The sequence below is a fragment of the Rousettus aegyptiacus genome, unplaced genomic scaffold (genome assembly GCF_014176215.1).
Source record: "Rousettus aegyptiacus isolate mRouAeg1 unplaced genomic scaffold, mRouAeg1.p scaffold_m13_p_3, whole genome shotgun sequence".
NCBI classification, from domain to species: Eukaryota; Metazoa; Chordata; class Mammalia; order Chiroptera; family Pteropodidae; genus Rousettus; species Rousettus aegyptiacus.
In genome coordinates, this window is record NW_023416306.1 from 2,235,147 (window position 1) to 2,251,281 (window position 16,135).

The 16,135-nt window shown below is 71.5% G+C and overlaps 1 protein-coding gene across 2 annotated transcripts in view; it reads left to right on the top strand.

Moving 5' to 3' along the window:
- The window catches only part of RXRA (retinoid X receptor alpha), an 87,545-nt gene that overhangs the window by 67,822 nt on the left and 3,588 nt on the right, over positions 1-16,135 (top strand). For both annotated transcript variants that reach the window (XM_016128787.2, XM_016128788.2), the window contains 6 exons: positions 277-456; positions 7,762-7,931; positions 10,646-10,775; positions 11,508-11,640; positions 13,557-13,648; positions 14,576-14,681. In XM_016128787.2, the coding sequence (XP_015984273.1) occupies positions 277-456; positions 7,762-7,931; positions 10,646-10,775; positions 11,508-11,640; positions 13,557-13,648; positions 14,576-14,681 (811 nt within the window). The remainder of the gene's footprint in view (positions 1-276; positions 457-7,761; positions 7,932-10,645; positions 10,776-11,507; positions 11,641-13,556; positions 13,649-14,575; positions 14,682-16,135) is intronic.

The window sequence follows — 16,135 nt, forward strand, 5'->3', positions numbered from 1 at the left end:
GCGGAGCACAGAGGGTGGGTGGCCGGGGGCTCGTGGGGGGGAGCAGCTCGCAGAGGGCGTGACACAGGTCACGCTGTGGACAGAGGTCCCTGCCCATCAGTCTCCGGTCCCTGCAGCCCCCAGGAAGGACCACTGTGCCCAGCACGGGGCCCGTCCTCGCCCGGCAGGCGGAGCAGCAGGCGGGGCGCCCCCGGGCCCAGGGGCCGGGGGCGGGGGCGGGGGCTGCGGGCCTGGGAAGCTCACCCGTGCCCGCCGCCCGCCGCCCGCCGCCCGCAGGCAAGCACTACGGCGTGTACAGCTGTGAGGGCTGCAAGGGCTTCTTCAAGCGCACGGTGCGCAAGGACCTGACCTACACCTGCCGGGACAACAAGGACTGCCTGATCGACAAGCGCCAGCGCAACCGCTGCCAGTACTGCCGCTACCAGAAGTGCCTGGCCATGGGCATGAAGCGCGAAGGTAGGCGGCCGGCCGGGCGCGGCGCTCGATGGCTCCCCGGCCCCTCGCCGGGCGCCTGCCCTGGCCCGGCCCCGGGGTTGCGGGAGAGACGGGCTCGGGCCTGCACGCTGGGCTGGGGGCTGGGCTGGGGGCGGGCGCAGCTCGGACTCTTCAGGGTCGTAGCGGGCGGGGCCCAGTGGGGCTCTGGGCACCGGCGGAGGCCGGGGCACGGTGAGGTGGAGGTGGTGGTGTGGGGGGGGGGCGGGAACGACCTGAGACGTGGGGGGGTGGCCGGGACGGCGGGAGCACGTGGCGCCGTGGCCGCGGTCCAGCTGTCTGCTACGGGACGATCGAGGAGGCCCTTGCAGGAGCAGTGCTAACTGGGGATGTTGGGGGTCAGGGAACTCGGGGGGCCGTCAGATGTGCCTGAGTCTGCAGGACGTCGGGGTCAAGCTGCGCTCCGTTCCTCCTGCCAGCCTGGCGGGGGCGACTTCCAGCGGTCAGTCAGGTCCTGAGACCACGGCCTCCGGCTGCTGGTCTCTCGGCCTCGGGTGTGTGAGCCTGCTTTACCGACGACAGAAGTCGGGGGCGGAGTGGGGGGCAGGTAGCACGAAGGTCACCCCTCGGAGGTCACTGAGATCGTTAGGCTGTGCGGCCAGACCGTATCCAAGTCCCCAGCCCTGACGTGTGGTGTGGCCTCCTCCCGGCCCCTCACCGTTTGTGGCTGCCGGTGGGGGGCCCCCCCGCATCGGGGTGGATTCTGGAGAGCGTGCCTTGCACCTGCCTGGGGGCGGGGCCTGCGCGGTCGGCGGGCACTGGCCGTCTGGGGGCGGGGTCTCGGGTCCGTGCCCTTCTCCACGCAGGGCCACCGTGCATCCACCTCCTTCCCGCTGGCTGCCGACAGGGTCCCCCGCCGGGGTCTCGCCACCGAGGGCGGCAGCTGCAGTTTTTCTCCTATCTCATTTTTTCCCGATTTTCCTATTTTTTTTTGCACTCCCTCAGCCCCAGTTGCTCTTGTTCAGACAGAGACTTCTCGGGCCACGCCGCCCCTCACGGGTCCTCCCCAAGGTCGTGAGGCGGGTGGGGCATGCGGGGCCCCGGGGGGTGGGGCTGGGCTGCAGCCCCGTCTCCTGCAGCCGGCACCTCTTGTCCCTGCACCCCAGACAGGAGCTCATGGGTTCCAGGGCTGAGCTGGGGGGCTGACCGGGGCTGCTCTCCGGGCCTTCCGATCGGGGTGCAAGCTTCGCCTAGTGTGCCGCCGCCTCCCCTCCTCGCGCACGCCTCGGGCTTGGTCCGGGTCCAGGCAGGACTGGCACCTGGGCCGCAGGCTCCCAGTGCAGACCTCGTTCCTTTAGACCAGCGAGCGGGCAGAGGAAGCACGTGCCCAGCCAGGGGAGGCGCGTGCTCAGCCCCGGGCCCCTGGGCACCCTGCGTAGTCAGGAGGGCTTGCTGGAGGTGGCGAGTGCGGCATTGTTTCTGGAGGATGGGAACGGGTGGGGGCAAGCCGGTGGTGGGCGGCGGGTCCGTGTGGAGCCTGGCCAGAGGGCGGGGCACCAGTGTGCCAGGGGGCAGTGGGGACCCTGGTGTGTAGCTCGAGGCACGAGGCCTGCTTGAGGACACGGCACCACAGAGCAAGCTCGGCCTTGCGCCCGAGGTCGCTGGCTTGCTGAGCATAGCACTCCACACACTGGGGACACAGCAGTGAGCCGGAGGTGTCCATCCGTTAGTAGTGACCGCCACTTAACTAGGCAGGTCCCCTAGTGTAATTAGTGCCAACTTCGGGGAGGTACAGGATACCATGGGAACCCAGAGGAGGCACCTGCCCTAGCCTCGGGCATCAGGCGAGGCTTGGCCAGGGGGAGATGGCCAGGCTGAGCCCTGAAGTCTGGGAAGGTGTCGGGCAGACCACTGCAGAGGCCGAAGGTGCCAGCAGGTGTGGCTCACTGCAGGGCACAGGTGCCGCCCCCGGCCCCAGAGAAGGGCCCTCCACAGGCCCTCGGGACTGACTGTCCCGTACACACTGACCCCTTTCTAAAGCCCACTCGGCCTGCCCACCCGTGAGCCTGGCTGTCAGCACGTTCCAGCTTTCTGCTCCCTGAAGGCCTTGGAGAGAGTGGGCGGCACCGCATCGCATCCCAGCGGAGCTTTGCAGTCAGTGCCGGGGGGGCCGGGGGTCCCCCGTCTGACCCTCCCCTGGCGTCCTCCAGGGGCCAGTCCTGCCACGGGCGGCCGTTAGGGGCCCACCGGGCCCCGCTGCTCCTCCCCACGGTCTCCCTGCGGCACCGCTGCCCCTGCACCTTGCGATAGGGAGGTGGGGTGCCTGGGGAGGTCTCAGGGCCTCATGGGTGGGGGCCGCGTCTCCCCCTCCCCCGCCTCCGCTCAGGTCTGACGGGTGGATCCCGTGCCTCAGGCACATTCCGGAGGCCACGTGGGTTCCCAGGACCTGACAAGTACCTGCCCCTGCCAGGCCCCGCCTCCCCCTCCCGCCTCCTGGAGTCGTAAGTCAGGAACTGGTAGTAGAGAATCACGCCCCGGGCAGGACAGGAAGCGTGGAGCCCGCGTGCCCGAGGGCGCCCAGGAGGCAGGCCAGGGCCTTCTGCCAAGCGGGCTCTGTCCCCGGGCGTGCGACTCCCCGCCGAGGCTGCCGCTTGTCGGGTCCCTGGCGCCTGCGGGGCCCAGACCACAGCTGCTCTGAAGGAGCGACCGTGGCCCGGGGTCACCCAGTGCAGTCCCTGCAGGGAGTGCCGCTGTCCCAGCACAAGCGGCCCAGGGGGGTCGGCAGGCACGCACACCCCGCCCCCCCCCCCACCATGCTGCCTGCAGCCGGGTGCTGGGCACTGCCCCCGTCCCCCGGAAGTGGCCCTCTGCTGTCTTAGGCAGACCACCGCGAGGACTCCCAGGCAGTGGTGGCACAGTTGGCCACGTGAGCAGGCCCAGTGTGGCCGTCCAGGGCAGTGGGGGCTGGGGCGCCGATCCAGAGCCCCCAGGAAGTGAGCCGTCCGCTCCCAGGGCTGATCAGAGCCCTCGGGGCCAGCCCTGGGCGGGCAGCTCTGCCAATGGGCCTCGATGCCGCACTACCCCTCGGCGAGGCTGTAACCACAGTCGTCCCAGGGGAGGGGGCTGGGCTCCCGCCAGGCAGTGGCGCCCAGAGCGGTGGTGGGAGGGGCAGCTCAGGGCTGCACCCAGGCTGGCTGACCACCAGGAGAGGCAGGAGGTTTTGGCTCGGGGCTGACGGCACCCCACCTCCACGGGCTAGCGAGGGTGCCGCAGGCCGATAGGATCGGCGTCGGCAGCGGAGGGGCCTGGAGGGGCCTGGAGGGGCCTGGGCACACCCGTTCTGCAGCATTCCGGGGGGCAGGGGCGGGGCCCAGGTGCAAAGCGGCCGGCCTGGCCTGCTGGAGCAGGTGGGGACCAGGTGGGGACGGGGCGGGGGCCCTGTGGGCACCCGGGCACTCCCGCTCTGACGGGGCAAGCAGGCAGACTCGGGGCGCCCGGTCTGATGGGGGAGACCTGCCCCGCCTCAGGTGCCGCCGGCCTAGGCTGGAGGGGCCACCCTGCAGCCCCCGCCTATCTGCTTCCTCCTCCAGGAAGGCCTCTCCCCATTTCCTTCCTGCCTCCCTTTGCTTCCTGTGCCCGTCTCCTGACTCTGAAAGGCTGGGGTGTGGATTCAGCCGGCGTCTGGGGTGTGCGTGTGCGTGTGTGCCCACGTCTGTGCATGTGCACGTGTGTGTGCGCAGGCATGCGTGGCCTCACGCATTTGTACTGCAGAGAAAGCCGACCGGGTTCAAGCCGCCCTGCCCGCGTAGGGCGAGTGACGGCTCCTCTGGGCCTCAGTCTCCTCACGTGTTCAGTGGGGGCATCGGCAGGGCTCCCCCCATGGGCTTGTGGGGAGTGGCGGGGCAGGTGGCGGCACCGTGCCAGACCGCAGTGACCACGGCGTGGGCGTGTGCGTGCATGGGGGTGCGGGCATGTCGCGTGATCGTTCTCGCCCTGGATCGAGTCCCTTAGGGAAGGAGGGACCCGTTCTCCGAGCGCGAGAGGCCCTGCCTCGCTGTGACCTGTCAGGGCGCCCGTGTCCTGGTCTCCGTGGCCCCGGCCTTTAGCAGAGGTGGTCGGGCTGGAGCCTTTTGGTGAAATCCAGCCCTGCCTGCCCCGGGGACCGTACCAGGCACAGAGGAAGGTCCCAGTGGTCTGGCAGTGCTCCAAGCAGGGGAGCCCGCGGGGCCAGGGTGCCCGCCCACCCTGGACGCCCCTCCCCGCCTCCCAGCTTCCCGCCCGGCCGCCGGAGCCTGGGGTGGGCTGCGGAGTCGCTGGCCGGTCGGGGCGTCTCACTCTGGCCGAGGGGCTGTCGCCCCTCAGGTCCGCGGGTCTCTCATGCTGCGGACCTGGTTGTGTTGGGGGTGCGCCTCGTCCCAGGAGCGTGTTTCTCGGGGGTCGTCCCAGGGGCGTCCGGCATCGTCTGCCTGGCGCACTCAGGGCCGGAGTGTCGGGAGCCCGTGTCCCCAGACGTCTCCTGCCCGAGGCTCCCCGGCGCCAGCAGCTCGTAAGTCAAACACGACAGCCGCGCGAAGGTGTCAGGGTGTCGGGGCTGGCAGAGCACGGGTCCGGGCCCGCGCCCGCCCCCCGCGCCGTCTGCAAACAAAACCAGAATGTTTACGATGACGCTGCTCAGAGCTGCCGGCTTCTTAGCTTCAAAGTGCTTCACAGAGAATTCGCTAATTAATTCTTGGCTGCCCCCGAGGAGGCAGGTGTGAGGAACCCCCGTCCCCACTCCACCCTCGCGAGCCTGGGCTCCCTGCGCCCCGGGGCTGTGGAGGGGAGCTCATCCCCGTCTTGGGGCCACGTGGCGGGAGCCTGGGAGCCGGAGGTGGGGTGAGAAGCCCGAGCGTCTCCCGGGGGTGACAAGCTGCGAGCGTGTCCGGGGCACCTCCTCGTGGACTCAGCCCCGAGCGGGCGCTGTCATGCCCATTCCAGGGCCCAGCGAGGCCGGGGTCTGGCCCAAACAGCACAGCTGCCGGGTGCCGGGCGAGGTCTGGGGACCTGGGGCTGTGCAGCCCAGGACCTGCCGCTGTACGCTGCCCTCCGTCCTGGTGGTCAAGCTGAGCCTCGTGCCCCCTCCCCCCCCCCCCCCGTGTCCCGGCTTGGAGGGTCTAGGGTTCCGCCAAGGACACAGCCATCCATTCTCAGGGTCTGAGGGATGCAGGCCTGCTGGGTCCCGGGGTCCTGTCACCCCGGGCCTGGCCCAGTCAGCCAGCGTGGCTGCCTCCCGCCGGGCTGGCTCTGCCGGCCTGCGACCCCGTCTGCTGTGGCAGTGGGCGCCCCTATGCGGGGCGGGCGGGAGGCCCGGCCGGGAGGGGCTGGAGCCCGGCCGGCCTCCGCAGCCCCGCCGGCTCCCTGCCGCCTGCCGGCCAGCGTGTGCTCGTCAGGCGGCCCCCGCCCGCTGCCGCTGTCCAGAGGAGCCAGACCTGCGAGCCCGCGCTCCTGGCCCCCCCAGCCCAGCCGGTGAGCCACAGAGGTGCCGGCCGGCCTGGAGCCTCGCCACCTGGACGGAAAGTCCCTGGCTCGTGTCTGTCCTTCGGGTCTCAGAGAGCACAGCCCATGGCCTGGGGCGGCTCTGACTCAGCCATGCGTTGGCACGAGGGTTGGGAAGGGGTGCAGGGCCTGCCTTCAGGGAGCCCCGAGGTGCTGGAGAGGGGCACAGAGAGCCCCGGTATCTCTTAATGGCTGTCAGTGGGGGCCCGGCGAGAACCTCTTGGCTCGGGGTGGTGGAGAGGCCCCGTGAGCTCCGCAGGCAGGGGGCCCCACACCCCGGCCTGCAGGAGGGAGGGGAGGTAGGTGTGCAGAGCCCTGGGGGGTCCGTGGCCTTAGGAGGAAGTGGCCGCTGAGAGCTGGTGGGCAGGGTGGGCACTGGAGCCCTGGGCACCCCTTCCCTCCCCCCTCCCCCTGTTGGTTCCAAGCGTGGCCAGACCATCCAGAATCCAACAGGGGAGGGTCTCGGGGGGGCCTCCCCAAGCTCGGGCCTTTGGAGCCAGGGTAGGGGGTGGGGCTGGAGATGCAGAGGTGGCTGTGACAGCCAGTGTCCGTGAGGACAGGCGGCTGTCTGCACCGTGGGGACAGGCTGGGGGGCAGACGAGCTGATCTGAGGCCGGGGGCGGGGGGGACAAGGGGGGTCCCTCTCGCTCTCTGGGAGGTGCTGCCAGCTCAGGACCCGCTCGGAGCAGGCCCTGGGGTTGTGAACCCGGGGCGGGTCAGTAACAGGAGGGGGGTCCGGGTGGGGTTAGGGGTGGGGAGAGAGGGAAGGAGGGAGGCAGCGGCATCTGGCAGCCCAGTGGGCGTCCGCGGGAGGCCTGAGTCCCCACGCCAGGCCTGGTGGGAGGCTGGGCAGTGGGCCAGGGCGCCCGTGGCGGTCGGAGCCAGCGGCCTGGGTGCCCCTGTGTGGGAGTAAGACGGGGTGCCTGTTCGGCTTCCCGCAGCCGCTCTGCGCTGGGGTCCCCCGGGAGCAGGTCGTTTACCAGGGCCTCTCAGTCACCTGGGGGTCAGCACGGTCGCTGGGGAGGTGGGGAGGGGGCCGCCATGTGGCCTAGGCCCGAGCAGTGTGGACTGGGGCTCGTCCCCCACCTTTGGCAGGGCCCAGCGTGTGGGGGTGGGGGTCTGCAGAGGGCACGAGGGCGCACACCCCGAGGGGTGCCCGGCCCGGCCTGGGAAAGGGCAGCTTCAGCTGCAGGGGCTCCGAGCTCTGAGGCCTGTGAGCATCCGGTGTGGGGCGCCCTGGCCTCGACCTTCCTCCCACGTGGGTGTCTTTGGGGGCAGAGGAAGGGAACCCTCTGTCTCTGCCTGCTCTCAGCGGCGTCTCCTCCTGGGCTGCCCGACACCTGGCCGCCCCGCACCACCCCGCTTGCCCAGCCCCCCCCCCACCCCCGGTGCTGCTCCCTCCACCTCCGGCCTGTGTTCTGGGCCTTCGCACGCCCCGCCTCCTGGGTTGGACTCATTGTCCTTCTTTTCCTGCTCCTTCGGCCTCATTGCCTCTTCTTCCGGGAAGCCTTCCGGGGTTTGCCTGAGTCCACAGCCCTCGCGGCCCTTCTCCCTCCGTGTTGGGATTCCTGTTGCCCCGTCAGCTCCGTGAGAGCCGGGACCCACTGGCCCTGGCCTGTCCCTGTGCCTGGCCGGGGTGGGTCCCGGTGTGAGTGTGAGTTGAGTGAATTAACGAGAGGCGGGGGTGCTCTGCGCTCTGCACACAGCCACCAGGAGGCCGGGCTCGGGCGGGGGCGGGGCCGTGGGTGGGCACCGCTTGGCCCCGGCCCCGGCTGAGCAGCCACCGCCCCGCAGCTGTGCAGGAGGAGCGGCAGCGGGGCAAGGACCGCGGCGAGGCCGAGGCCGAGCCCGCGAGCAGCGCCAACGAGGACATGCCCGTGGAGAAGATCCTGGAGGCCGAGGAGGCGGTCGAGCCCAAGACCGAGACGTACGTGGAGGCCAACATGGGGCTGAACCCCAGCTCGGTGAGTGCGCCGCCCGCGCGGGCTCCCCTGGGGGCGGCGGGGCCTGGGCGGCGCCCGGGCGGGAGGCCCCACGCTCCGGGGGCCGGCCGGCGCGGCCGTCGTGCCCTGCGGGCTTCGATCCCCGGGCTCGCCCCTCCTCCGCGCTTCCCGCGCTGCTGGCCCATTGTCCGGCGGGTGTCGGGGCCTTCGTCTGCCCCCGGCTGGCGGGCAGTGAGCGTCGGATCTGGACTCCATCTTTGTCTCCCGCGTGGGCTCGGGGCTGGGACCAGAGCCGCGTGGCCGGCCCTGAGGCACCCCGCCGTCTCCTCCAGTCTCCCCGGCTCCCAGCGGCTCAGACAGCCCCTGCTCGGCCCCCCGCTCGGCTCCCACCCCCACCCCCCCACCCCCGGCTCAGCCCCCACCCACCCCCGCCCCCACCTCAGCCCGGGCCTTGCACGTGCTGCTCTCAGCCTTCGGTCTCCCTAAGGTGTCAGTTCCTCAGGGGGCCCTTGTCCCCTGGGCCCGCTCGCGCCCCCGCCGAAGGGGGCCTGGCCCCGGGCAGGTCGGCTCGGAGCCCGATCGCTCCCTCCCCGGGTGGCTGTGTGGCCAGTGAAGTGCCCCCCTCGCCAGGATCAGGGTGGCGTCTGCACTGCCAGCTCCCGTCACGGACAAGGACCCTGCTCTGTGGGCAAGTGCTCACACGTGACCCTCACCCCAGGTGTGGGGGTGTGGGGTCCCCTCGTATCTCCTCACAGAGCCCCCGCTGCTGGTACAGGGCCTGCTTCCTGCAGGGACACCCTGCCGTGAACCCTGGGGGCCGCGGACAGTGCCGGGCCCACCCCTCCTGTCCCGGGAGCGAGGGGCGCCAGCCGGGAGGGTCTCCTGCTCGAGCAGAAACTCCAGGAAAGCGGGGTTGCCACAGAGGGTTTGCCAGCCTCTAATCTCGTCAGGAGTTTGTTTAGAAAAGCAGGCCCGGAGGCCGCCCCCTGTGGTTTCTGAGCGGGCAGGGTGGCGGCGGCCGCAGACAGGGACCCCGTGACTGGCACGCACCTGCCTCCCCGTGTCTGGCCTCCCGCTGCAGCTTCCTGTGGGGCGGCCTGGGCCCCAGGCCGGGAGGGGCCGGTCACCCAGCATCTCATGCGACAGCCGCTCTGGCCCGGGGGGGCCTGGCGCCTCTGTGTGGGGCGGGGTCCTGCCGTCACCTCCCAGGACAGGGGCTGCCCCTGCAGCCCAGGTACACGGTGGGCGCTCGTCAAACGTGTGCTGAACGAGGCCCGTTTGAGCGAGAACCGCGGTTCCGAGAAGTCCGGTGCTGGCTGGCAGCCACGTGGGGGGTGGAGCTGGCACCACTCCCAGCCCCTCCCCCTGGAGGGCCCCCAGGCCCCACCCCGTACCCCCCGTGCAGAGCACACAGCCCCAGCCGCCCCGTCCTGTGTCCACCCGTTCTGGGAGCACAGCGGACGGGTGACCCCTGTGTCCACCTGTGAGGCCCTGGCCTGTCTTGGCGAGGCTTAGGGTGACAAGCCTGTCCCCCGGGCCCGCTCTGGGCCCCTCGGGGGCTCTGAAGGGGCTGCTGGCCAGTGGCCAGGAGAAGGCCCGTTTCCTGGGGCGTCAGTCTGGGGCACTCATCAGGTCTGCCCACGCCCCGCCTCCCCCCGTGGCTCGCTGGGTCCTACCCCCCGCACTGGGCCCGGGCCCCCCACTTCACGGCTGCCCTGAGGCACGGAGAGGCAGGGTGCACGGACCTTTCTAGACAGCCACGTGACAGGGAGACCGAGGCTCCGAGAAGGGGTGCCCTCAGCCGCCCCTTCACGCGGCCGGAGCGTTTAGACTGCATGCTGCTCTCGGGGGGGGGGGGGGGGGGTTCTGTCAGCGAGCTCGTCCAGGAGCCCTGGCCGCAGTGGTTCCCGGAACGAGGGGTTTCCGCAGCCTGCCGGGGTGCCGGTCCCTCCCCCTCCCTCAGGACCCAGAGCGTCCGCCACCCAGGCCCCCTGGCCAGGAGCCCAGGTACACGGTGGCGCCCTGCGGCCAGCCTGGTGTCCGCAGCTGTGGGATCACGGGAGAGCCCCCTCTGGCGGGAAGCCCCTGTGCCACCTCTGCGTCTGGGAGGAAGGGGCCACGCAGAGGGAGCTCGGAGCACCTGTCAGGTGGCCGCTGTGCCCGTCGGCGTCCCACCCCAGCCCTAACACCGGGCCCGCGTCTCGGCTTCACGGCACCTGCCGCCGGTGGTGCGGCACTGGACGGGTCTCAGGTTCGGCGCCCTCGGGGCTGTTGTTACAAATGACCGCAGACCAGACGCTTAAGCAACACCCATCTCTGCTCTCGCGCTTCCGAGGTCAGAGGTCTGGAATCGGTCCCACGGGAGGCAGCCAGGTGTCCGCAGGGCCGGCCCCTCCCGGGGTGGAGCCCCCCACCTGCCTGGCTCGCGGCCCCGTCTCCGGCTTCGGGGCGGCAGCATCTTCTCTCCCTGGACCCCTGCTCCGTCCTCACCCCCTTTCTCTGACTCTCCTGCCTCCTCTAGAAGGACCCGTGTGAAGGGCTGGGCCCCGCGGCACCCAGGGCCCTCTCCTGTCCCACAGTTCTAGACTCGACGTCTGCAAAGTCCCTTTGGCCACGTAAAGTGGCAGCCGCAGGTTCCGGGGCTTAGGACGTGGGCGTCTCTGGGGGCCGTCACTTGGTCCGCGGGGATACAGCGGCGCCTGCCCGCGCTCACCATGGTGCCCCTCCCCGCCTAGCCCAATGACCCCGTCACCAACATCTGCCAAGCGGCGGACAAGCAGCTGTTCACCCTGGTCGAGTGGGCCAAGCGGATCCCGCACTTCTCCGAGCTGCCGCTGGACGACCAGGTCATCCTGCTGCGGGCCGGTGAGTGGCCGGGGGCGTCGGGGCGGGCGTCCGGACGCACCGCGGGCCTCGGTTTCCCCCTCCGGGCTGGCTCTCGCTCTGTCGGGTCGCAGTCGGGATTAAAGGGGTCGCGCGTGGGCTCTCGTCAGCCTCGAGCCCGGAGCCCCCTGGACACTCCGGGGAGCAGCCTGTGCCGGAGCGGCCTGTGGGCGTCGCCGTTGCTGTTCTTGCTGACGGTGGGGTCACGTCCCCCCCGGCGGCAGCCGGGGCACGGGCCTTAAGTCTTCTTTCTGTGGCCTGATACCCCCCGGCCCTGCTCCGGTCGGCCCTGCTCACGTGGCGGAGCATCGGGCCGGCCTGTGGCCCTCACACGCCTGGTGAGCTCCGGCATTCACTGGCCTGGGCTTTTGCGCGTCACACACATTGGTCTCTGAGTGCTTGCTACCGGGGCCGCCCCGGAGAGACTGGTGGGGGCCCCGCCCCCCCCCCCCCCCACACACACGCGCTCGGGGGCGTGAGCCTCCTGTGCGTGCAGAGACTGCCCTGGGACGCGAGCTCAGGGGCGCGCGCTGTGGAAGACAGGCGTTCCCGAACGTAGGTGCCCAGGGGCCTCTCCTGTGCGGCCATCTGGGGGTCCGGGCTCCGCGGAGCCCCTTCCCGAGCCTGGCGTGGGCACCTGCCACCCTCGGGGGCGCGTGGGGGTCGGGAGGGGCGGCCCTGGCGACGGCCGAGTGACGCGGCGTCCCCCACCAGGCTGGAACGAGCTGCTCATCGCCTCCTTCTCCCACCGGTCCATCGCCGTGAAGGACGGGATCCTGCTGGCCACTGGCCTGCACGTGCACCGGAACAGCGCCCACAGCGCTGGCGTGGGCGCCATCTTCGACAGGTGGGCGTCCGCTCCGCGTGCGGGGGCCGTGGACGCGGGCGCAGGTCCCCGTCCGGCCGTCCGCTCCCGGTTCTTCCCCTGAGCGCGTGTGTGGGAAGCGCACGTCCTCAGAGGCAGGCGCGCGTCGTGCTGCGGGCACGGCTTCTCCGTGTCCCTCACATGTCACGTGTTGGGCGCTTCTGGGCTCTAACCCGCACGTCCCAGCCCGCGTGGGCCTCGTGTGGTCCGTGGAGTCCGAGCCGCTGCTCCCGGTGCCTGGACCCTGGGCATGCCACTCCCGGGCGCACACGCCGGGGGCAGGCGCCGGGCGGCCCTGTCTCCATCCAGGTTGCTGACCCCGAGCACAGCCCTGCACGTTCCAGCAGGAGCTGGACACCAGCTGCCCGCCCCGTCTCCGGCTGGCCTTGCCTGTGAGCCCAGAGGGTCCACGCTGGGCCTGGGCGTCTGCTTCAGCCAGCTGGAATGGGAGGGGCTGGGAGGGGCATCGCAGGGTCCCTCGGGCGGGGTGGGGGGCTGCAGCACAGGAGTGGGGGGGAAGGGGAAGGCCGAGGGGAGGGGTCCAGGGCAAGCCCCCGAGTACGGGAGCCCCGATTTGCAGGTGAGCAGAGGCCGCCCCTGTTGCCCGGTGGGCGGGAGGGGTGGTTGTAGAAACTGCCGCTCTGTGGTCGGGCCTGGCAGAGCAGAGGGACGGGCCCTGGAGCTCCCTGGGGTGTGCCAAGTGCAAAGAGGCGTCGCGGCCAGGTGCCACGGGCAGGCGCTGGCCTAGCAGTGCGCGGACACCCCTGTCGCGGGCCTTCTCGGGGCCTGTAGCAGGCCGATCCCCCGAAGGGGCCCGTGAGTGTAGCGTTCATCGTCCGCAGAGGCGTTTTGTAGTGCGGTCCCTCTGGGAGTCGATTAGCAGTGCGGCCCCAGGCAGAGCGACAGCTCCACGGTACCCGCTGCTAGAGAGGTGACCGTGACGGTGGCCCCGGGCGCAGAGTGGCCCAGCCCTTCGCACGGACGGCCGTCGCCCCAGCTCTCAGCCAGCCCCACCACGAGCAGATGGCCCCGGGGTCGCGTGACACGAGCCCCTCTCGTCCCACCCCGTCCTCCACGCTCCCCGAATCTTCCCCACGCTGCAAGCCTGGCCCTCACCATCCTGCGTGGTCTTGGGACCCCTGGCCCACAGGGAAAGGCCCGGGCTCCTCGGGGGTTCTGTCCAGGGCCACCTCCCTTTGCTCCCCTCTGGCCTGACCTCCCCACCCCTTGCTACTTCCTGGACACAACTTTCAAGTTTGGGGGCTGGCGGAGGGCTGCTGAGGGTGGGCGCCCGGGCTGTGTGGGGTGCCGTGGATAGGCCACGGGGGTTCAGGACGCTGCCACCGTGCAGGGACCAGGCGTGAGGCCCGCCAGCTCCCCCCAGACAGCTCCCCGGAGAGTAGGTGGGTTGCTTTTCCCCTGTAGGTGGCTGGTGACAAGTGGGGGACACAGCCCCCTTTGGTGGCCAGCCGAGACCTAGGAGGCCGCGTCCCAGGCAGGGAAGGGCTCTCACGGGCACAGACTGGGGAGGTTATGAGGTGGTGCGTGGCTGTGCCCCAGGCTGCCTTGCCCAGTCTGCCGTGGATATTGCCCCCAGTGTCCAGGCCCCTGGCTCGTTTGGGCTCGGCTGCCACCAGGTCCCTTTTTCACGTCCAGGGTCTCAGAGCAGATGCCCACACGCAGACCCTCTGCAGGCAGAGAGCGCCCGCCCCGGGGTGAGGCCGGGCGGGGCTGCGTGGCCGGCGTCAGGCCCCGTCCCGGCAGCTCCTGGGTGGCCTTAACCCTTCTCCGCTGCCCTGCGGGGCCACGCCGGGCTCCCGAGCCCTGCGGGTGTTTGCGGGGGCCCTGGCCGGGGCCGCGGCTTGACGTGGGCCTTGGTGCTCGCTGCCTCGCTGCAGGGTGCTGACGGAGCTGGTGTCCAAGATGCGGGACATGCACATGGACAAGACGGAGCTGGGCTGCCTGCGCGCCATAGTGCTCTTCAACCCGGGTACGGCCCCCCCGCCCCGCCCCGCCCCGCCCCGCCCCCCGGGACGCGGTCTGCGCTGGGGCTCCCCCTCCCCGCCCCCCCACCCCACCCCACAAGGTCTGCGCTGGGGCTCTACCCCCCGCCCCCCCACCCCACGAGGTCTGCGCTGGGGCTCCACCCCCGCCCCCCCACCCCACGTGGTCTGCGCTGGGGCTCCACCCCCGCCCCCCCACCCCACGAGGTCTGCGCTGGGGCTCCACCCCCGCCCCCCCACCCCACGAGGTCTGCGCTGGGGCTCCACCCCCGCCCCCCCACCCCACGTGGTCTGCGCTGGGGCTCCACCCCCGCCCCCCAGGACGCGGTCTGCGCTGGGGCTCCACCCCCCGCCCCCCCACCCCACGAGGTCTGCGCTGGGGCTCCGCCCCCCGCCCCCCCACCCCACGAGGTCTGCGCTGGGGCTCCACCCCCGCCCCCCCTCACGGGCGCCTCGACGTCAGCCGCCCGGCCTCCCCGCGCTGAGCCACGGTCTGCTGTTTACGCTGGGGAATAGCCATGCCACCACCTTCTCGTGGCCTTTGTGAGAGTCCCACGAGGTGGCCTCTGCACACAGTGGGGCTCTGTGTGCCGCCCTCGCCCCGGGGGCTTGGCAAGGCCCCTGGCTGGGCCTCCTGGGAGCTGCCGTCTGGCACCGCTTTGTGCCAGGACCTCGATGCCCAGAGGAGACAGGCCCCCCCACCCCCAGCTTCCAGCGCGAGGGCCTGGGGCTCGGACCGTCCAGGTGGTGTCAGAGATGGGTGGGCAGACGGCCCCGGGGCCTGCGTGGAGGCAGCCGTTCTCAGAGCCGCGGGCTTCCTGAGCCGGGCGCCGCAGGGAGCCAGCCCAAGTGCCCAGGTCCCCGGGCGGTTTCTGGGCGAGGGCTTCTCACCAGTGGCCCCTTCTTCCTCGCAGACTCCAAGGGGCTCTCGAACCCGGCCGAGGTGGAGGCGCTGCGGGAGAAGGTGTATGCGTCCCTGGAGGCCTACTGCAAACACAAGTACCCCGAGCAGCCAGGGAGGTGAGCCGCGGCCACGGCCCTGCCAGGACCTCGACGTCTCGGGCGCAGCCTGCCCGCCCGGGCAAGACACCCACTAGCCGTCAGGGCACGTCCGTGCGGGTTAGGAGGCCGTGCTCCTCCTGGGTCGCGGGCAGCCTGGGTGGGGAGCACCTGGCGTGTTCCGAGCGAGGACGGGGCCCCAGTGCGCACACACTCTCATGTGCTTCACTGTAGCCCCACCAAAAAGATGGGGCCGGCGTCTGCACACAGTAGGTGCTTGTCTGTGGAGATGGTGTGGGGGAGGCTGTGCCTCCCACCGTCTCAAGGGAACCATTCGAGGCAGGGGCTCGGCACACTCACCCCCGGCAGGGCCGGACGCCAGCGCACAGTAGGCGCCTCGTGAAGGCCTGGGGAGTAGAGCGCGTGGTCCCGCTGCAGCGCGTGCCTCTCCCGCCTGCCTGGCCGAGCCCCGGAGGGCTGCGGTTGCCTCGTTTCCTGGTCCCTGGTGCCGGGAGCGCAGTCGGTGGCCTCGCGGTGCTCCGAGGCCCTTGTCCCGCCTCCCCTCCCTCCCCGCGGCAGGGCACCTCCTGGGGGCCGCGAGGACAGCAGGCGCCCCCGCCTCGCCCACCGGCTGGCGCACACACGGTTAACTGTGTCCGCTAGCTGCTCGGCCCTCATCTGGTTTGGTTTAGAGTGAGACTTCCCCGGTGGAGGGCGGGGACGGGGACAGTGCCGGCCTGGTTCTCTGGCCGCCTGCCGCAGCCACCCGCCAGCTCAGCAGAAAACAGCTCGCGCTTGGGCCCCTTCCAGGCTCGCGGCTGCGTGTTTGCCGAGAAACTGGGGGTAGCGTGGCGGCCAGCCACACGCCTTTGCCCCTGCAGTACAGACACGGCTCATAATCGACGAGGTCCCAAAGCCCTGCAGCCCCTCGAGGGTCCCTGCGGGGGGACCGGGCAGACATGGATGTCCCTGGAGGGATGTCTGGCCCAGTCCCCGCATGGCACTGCCCTTGCTGACAGCGGCCGGGCCTGACATCTCCTGCACCCCGACCCCTGCCAGGGGGTGGGCAGGGCCGGAGGGGTGTCCTGGGCTCAGGCTTAGCTCAGCAGAGCCATTTCTGGGAACCGGATGGGCCTGGCTCGGGGGCACGGGGCGCCGGTGCCTCATGGGACGGCTGCTCAGGCACAGTCTCCCAGCTCAGGGGCGGCCACACTTCTGGTCTCCCCGCTGCAGCCGTGGGGTCACCGGCCCCCGCCCCCGCCCCTGCATGCAGGCCCGCCGAGGCCCACGGAGTTTCAACTCCCCACGAGGCCGGATTCCGCCCGCCCTAGCCCGCCCCCGGCTCTTCACCCCGGACGTCCCCTGGGGCCTCCTTCGGGGGTCTTTGTGCCCGCCCCTGCTGCCCCGCCGCCCGGCCCTGCTCCTTCCTGTCCCAGCTCCGGCAGGGCCGCCCCCAGGAGGCAGCGGCGCCCGGC